Here is a 6,687-nt window from a genome sequence, read left to right as displayed (position 1 = left end):
ATCCCAGACTGCCATGCAAAAGGCAGATTTTAAGCGCCATAATAATATTTCAAATGTTTTCTTCAAGGCTTTTCTGGTCTGTGCCAATATTTAGTGACTAACAAGGCTCAGTAATCTCCTTAGAACTATGGCAACTTTCGTTTTATTGTGGTTATTGCAAGCCATAATACCATTATAGATGTATCGTTAACATTCCTGATAGGGCATTTGAAGACATGCTTAATTCTGTGTCTTTTCGTATTGCTCCAGCTTTCTGTAGCCTACTGAAGTAACATGTTGCTTCTAGTACAAGGAGGCTTTAGGACCCAGGGTGCTGGATCTGGCTGGTCTGTCGGCTGTGAGGACTGCTGCCCTCCGTCTCTGTCTCTGTTTCGGATAGACACAGTGCTGCCTGCTGGATCTCTGCCTTTCCCTCTGTTCCTCTTTTTCCCTCTGGATATGGAGATCAAAGTCCCAGAGTCTCCCAGCATCCAACAGCAGATGGAGGGCTTCCACGGACTTCCTGCACGCCCAACTAAGACTCATTACCCGAGAGCACTGCAGCTTTTGGAGTAGTTTCCTACAGAGTTCTCTCCCCACCTGTGCAGCGGGAAGTGGTACCTTTCTTGGTTAATCCTATATTTTTTCTTCCTATTGTAGCCTCGTCCTGCATGCAGAGCTCCAGGCTTTGAACTTCATCTCCTCCCCTTCTCTTTCACTGGTTCAGCTGTCACTCTGTCCGTCACTCTCAGGATATCCCCTTCCCTCTGTCTAGGGTTTCATAATGCATCAGGATCTCATTCAGGGGCAGGGGTGCATTTCATCCTACTGCTTTCTCCTTGTTTGAGTATGGACCAGTAATGAATGCTACTTTATAGGATCAGCCTGTGGTCATGGAAATAACAAAAGGTCACGGGCCACACAGAGCCTCACATGTAACTTTGACAAACTAGATTCAAAGTTATATTTGGGAGAAGTTTTTTTTGAATGTGTATTTTCTTGGATCTATTACATTTACAATCATGGGAAATGCAGCAGGAAGCATGGAGGTACCCCAGGGGAAAGAGGGCAAGGCGGTGTCGGCCCCTCCAGGGTCCACGGGCTCCCAAAATCCATCTGCAAAACTCCTGATGCCACCTGAAGAAGAACTGGAGCAACGCTTCAGTGCAGTGCTGGTGAGTTGTGCACTTGGCACTTTACAACTTTCACATAAACACAAAGGGACACAAGGCAAACAGTTTATAAAAACTAAGAATTTGGAATATTTTGGAAATGTGCATGTCCTTCGAACCAGCTTATCACAGTGCCAGGTACACAATGCCACTGTGGAAAGATACATAAGAGGTCCTTTATGCTGGAGCTTACTACAGAATTAGGCTCACTGCATGGTCTGCTGGAGGATAAATGATAGAGGGGGGTCAGATCTGTTTACAATTTCATAAAAGGTGCAACTTGTTGACACAATTTGTGTTTACTTGGTTTGGTCTAAGCCTTAGTCCTGCTTAACAGAAATGTGTGATGACATGCAATTTGTGTATTTCTAATTTAGTTTCAACAGTTCATGTTTGTCTTGTGTTTGTTCCAACATGACAATGCCCCTGTGACAAAACCAAATCCAGGATTAAATGTTTACTTCCAGTTTAGTGACTCATATGCACAAATCTCTGATAATAACCCCTCCAACCCCATTAGGATGTCACTTGAACACTTTGCAAGCCAGATCCAACTGTGTCTTCTCCAAAATAATAATATATCTTCAAAATAAGTGGAAAGGTCTTCCAAACTAAATTGCAATAATATAATAATTTCTAATTGTGAAAACAACTCACTGCAGGTACAACATACTATTCACACCTACATGTTATTCTTGTTTTTCTACACCCCATCTTTTAAAATGTTTACATGTTGTGTTATTCACCAAAACACATGTACGTGTATACTTGAGATTTAACAAAGGCATCCAATGCATATTTCACTTCCTTATGAAACCATAAGACAATTGACAGGAAGTGGATGTAGGATACTCTCAGTGACCTGAGCTTTAATTTTTGGTTTTAAAGCCACAAATTTGACATTTGATTTTGGCCATCGCCATCTTGTTTTTTAGGAACCAGAAGTAACACAAAAGGGTGCAGTGGCTTCATTTTCCTGACATGGATGTTTCCATTTGAATAAAACACTTCTTATTAACGACTTAGCTGGTACATGATTGTGTTTTTGGTGCATCACAGCCACCTGTGGATCAGTGGGGTAGTGATACACCATTGGGACCATAGTCAGGTTCAACATCTGGTAAGATCAAAGTGGAGTGTAGGTTGTCATAGCAAAATTATGTCCAAGATTTGTGATACCTTGACATATTCAACTATCACATTTCTGATACATTATTGAGGCGTCCACATTCTTTTGACCAGGTCATAACTTTCTTTAGCCGAGTGGTTAGCAGCTGTGTGCTGTGGTTGTATTGAAAATAACTCTCCCTGACTTTCATTCACCAAGAAGCCTTCATGTTTCTTGTGCAAAGATTATATTGACATATTGTGTTAAATAAATGTACTTTGTTTATTGCCTGGCCCTTCGAGTCAAAGCCACAAAATGATTCTCATACCAGAACAGCACTCCTCGTACTACCGTAACTTCATTTATTCTCCATTACGTCCTTCTGTCTCCTGTTTGTGACAACATACAGTATGCAGTGACAAACTGAACTCATGTCTTGGTGGTGACAGTCAGAAAAAAACAAGGGGAGACGGTTTTGAGTCTGAAAATGCAGCTATGTTTAATATGTGGCCGGACGACATTACAGTATGTATGTTGAGCTGCATTCCTATTGTGTCCTCATCTCTGTGGTGATGGGTGATATGTGTCATCACGTTGAGCTGGTCTGTGATTTTAGCTCGGAAGATAAAAACACAGACTTGAGGTTTTTTTAGTCAGTGAGTATACTTACAGGAACAGCTTCCTTCTAACCCTCCTGAAGGTGAATGGCAATCAATTAAAGCCCTGATAAATGCTGCTCCCTTCCACAGAGGCAGGCCAATCAATGAGTATGAGCATAAAACCCTCCCTGATAGCGCAGAACCCAAACTCTCATTTTGCCTGCTCAAGAGCTAATGGGTTTTCTCAATAGGGAATCTCTCAACCGTACTCTGTGAAGTCGGAAATAGTTTCAGTCAGCCTTTTAATTACATTTTCAATTATTTTGTATTTCCACACATTGTCGCCTGGAGCTGAAATACTCTACATTGATTGTTAAGAATTATGTGGACACAAGTATATTATGGTTCCACATGATTCCAAAACCCTGGAATAAGTCATGTTCAAAACTCCACAGTTTAGTCAACACAAAGTGCATTGAGACCGGACAAGACCTCGGTATCAACCTGTCAATCACACGGTAGCCACACCCTAAAGCAGACCCTGCCATATCTTCTATTACTTTAAATGTGATCATAATTTAAGATTTTAACACCAAGCTGTATTGAATAAGACTTGAAACGATTGAGACTATAAAGATATTAGATTAATGTTTAGTATGGTAATAAATCCAGTGAGAAGTAGAGTCATTTTACATCCAAAGTGTTTTGTCAGAGATATCTACATCATTTTGGCCATATAATATACATGTCTTTTTAACATTTGACCTTCTCTAGAAGGTGATCTAATTAAATATAACATGTTTTCTTATAAACAAGGTATTTTAAGCTATCTCTTTCATTCTTTGCTGTAGCATTAGTTTTTCCAATCATTAGAAATGAAGCTCCGAAACCATAAAAACATTATGTGGCCACAATATTACATGTTCTACTATTCAGAGTAAATAAACAGTATTTTATGCAGAATGTTTTAACATGTCTGATCCAGTTTGAAACATAGTCTGTTAGTTCTGTCAGTGAGTGGAGGTCATGGATATCTCCTCATCTGTGCAATGATCATCAGATCAAGGGGTGAAACCCGCCGCTGCTGCGTCTGTAAAGCCGTTGTGTCCTTGGGCAAGACACTTCACCTGAACTTGCTCCTGTGGGTATTGTCCACAGTACATGACCATTGCATGTATGATATGTGTAATGTGTATTTGTAAAAGCGCTTTGAGCATCTGGAAAAGCGCTATAATAAATGTAAGGAATTATTATTATTATCTGATACTGCGTTCTGTTCTTATCCTTGTTTTGCATACAGGAAGTCGTGGTCAAAGGATGTTTTTACCTAGAGTGCATATCCATATTGTGCCCAGAGTAGATGCAATCCCTCTGGCAGTGGAATGATTTGTGTGTGGGGTCATGGGATGACCACAGCAATGAATGAATGTGACACCAGCATATGCCCTGTGCCAGCTGCTGCAGGTTTTTCTGCTTCAGCATGTGTGGAGCTGCAGTGAATGTGCACTCTTTCATGTTCAGGCGTCACTCTGCAGCACTTTAACTGCATCTAAAATCATTTCTCCTCCCTTTGCTGAACACATTCCCGGCATTCTTTTTTTTGCTACATCATCATTGCATCCCACCAAATGTACGTAGATCATTTCTCCCACACATCCCCTCCTCATGCCCCTACATCTTGTGCTGAGTCTGCACAGCAAATCTCCTGTGCTAAACGGAGACGATACTCTGTCTGCATACAAAACATGCGCCCGCCTGTGTGCGGGATGTTAAAGTGAGGGATGCTCCAAACTGTCACTGCTCTTATTCTTCTCTTCTCAAAGGGACAAGAGAAGAGGTGTGGATTAGGAGGAGGGAGGATAATGAGTGCGTGCATTCTCTCATGTACACATTGGCATGAGGACAGGCAGTGTTTGGGAGTTATATAAGCCAATAGGTTTCTTTGCGAGCAGCTTTCATCAATGCTTTATTCATGTGCTGATGGATGTGTCTGGTGCCACTGCAGTGTTTTCAGAACTGGGAGAATCAATATCGAATCAACAGAAATCTACGCAGTAGTGTTTGTGCCAGTGTTCAAACGCTTTAGGCACAGCCAAGTTAGCGTGGAGCACTTTTCCCACTTTTACATAACACTTTGCATATTTCCCAACAGGGAATGCGGCAGTGGGTGGAATTGCAAATGTGCATCTGTTGATTTGCGTACTGTGTTTACAGACTGCGACAGGAAGAAAAACCACAGAACAAAATAGTCACTTGTTAGTCGTTCTAATCATACAGCTGGTTAAGAGTTAAGATAGGATACGATTGTTTGTCAAACTTAGTTGGCAGAATTAATTGAGCAATAATGTCATTGCTGTGTTTTATCCTAACTAGGAGTTTTAAGACTGACATTAAAACACACTTCATAATGATTTAGCAGGATAACCAGATAGTAAATTACATCTCCTATAAAGAGTTAATTTCTTGTAAGACTGCACAACCAAAAGTCCCACTCCCAAGCTCCATTTAAAAAAAAATATGTTTCCAGTTTGGTGTGAAATGGAGTGGCCCGCAGCGAGCCTTGAACAACCTTTGGGATGATGGATACACAACCCACCAGGAACAGTCCTGGTGATACTGTTGGTGCAGTGGCCAGAGACCAAACTAAAATCAATCATTACACAATATATACAGTTAACGAGCATTGCAAATTCCCGCAAATCATTCTTGGTATATGATCAGAATTTGACTTTTACAATTTCTTTCGACCTAATGGGTAAAAAAGCCTTATAAATGGATACTTTTCATGCCTTTAATCTGTAAAGAGAGTGAATAGGGAAGCCAAAGAGTGACTATACTGGAAGGGTAAAAATACGCACAAGCCTGAACATTTTATTGCACGTTGGAATTATTAATATCACATTTTCAAATTCAATATCTAAATGTTTATATCATGGTTAACTTCAATACCGATACATAGAAACACCCTTATCGGATGCAATGTGGTACAAGGCTCCCTCCACTTTTGCCAGTATAGCTTATTGCATTTTATTAATAATACAATGTTAAGCTTCTCCAGCTCCTTCTGCACCCCTATACAGTATACCCTTGCATGTAAATGTATATTAAAGTGTATTTCTTCATAATGAAATGGATTGATACTGAAATTAGTTTTAACGTGATTACATGTGTTACAGAGAAATAAGATTACATGCAAAACAGACGCAGACTTCCACTGTATGAGACAGTAGGGCAGGGAGAGAAATAAGGACACAGATTTAGCAGCAATTATTCAGCCTAGATAGCAAACGCAGCTTGTTTCTGTTCACATGATAAATCCATTGATCATGTCCTTTCGGGGTAGTCAGCACATTTAGGAATTCAGAGTGCATCATTCAGCGACACACATTTTTCCCCATTTCTGTCCGCTGAATTCAACACATTGTCTTCCCGCTGCCAGTTTTGAGCCCTGTATTCTTGAATTTACCACTCTTTCCATTTCTCCTCACGTGTGGTAACTGTCCAGTCACTCAACATAGAGAATACAATCAGGTGTAAAAGGTCCTCTATTTTCTTGAAATGCCTCTAAATCAGCATAATGGAGGCTGTGTTAGAGGGATTCTAAAGTAGAGAATACTGAGGCAGTAACTGCGCAGGTTGTCATGGTGTCTTATTGAGTGTGACAACATGTTTTCACACTTGATGAGGCATTAGGGTGTGTAAAAGGATCACACGGTAAATCAGCACGCTAGAGATGAAAATTAAACTTGTTTAAATACGGAACACAGGTTATACGTTAGATGTCTGACCCCACTTCAGTAGAGTGGTTCTTCCATTCAGACAACACACC

At 40.5% G+C, this 6,687-nt stretch overlaps 1 protein-coding gene across 1 annotated transcript in view; it reads left to right on the top strand.

Moving 5' to 3' along the window:
• Window positions 1–386: 386 nt before the first annotated feature.
• The window catches only part of LOC117553551 (formin-like protein 1), a 73,984-nt gene continuing 67,683 nt past the window's right edge, over window positions 387–6,687 (top strand). Inside the window, 1 exon segment of the mRNA XM_034227546.1 lies at window positions 387–1,154. Within this exon segment, the coding sequence (XP_034083437.1) occupies window positions 1,002–1,154 (153 nt within the window). The 5' untranslated portion in view covers window positions 387–1,001.

Source organism: Gymnodraco acuticeps, unplaced genomic scaffold (assembly GCF_902827175.1).
Source record: "Gymnodraco acuticeps unplaced genomic scaffold, fGymAcu1.1, whole genome shotgun sequence".
NCBI lineage: Eukaryota > Metazoa > Chordata > Actinopteri > Perciformes > Bathydraconidae > Gymnodraco > Gymnodraco acuticeps.
The sequence above is the reverse complement of the archived record's forward strand: the minus strand, read 5'-3'. Positions and strand labels throughout refer to the sequence as shown.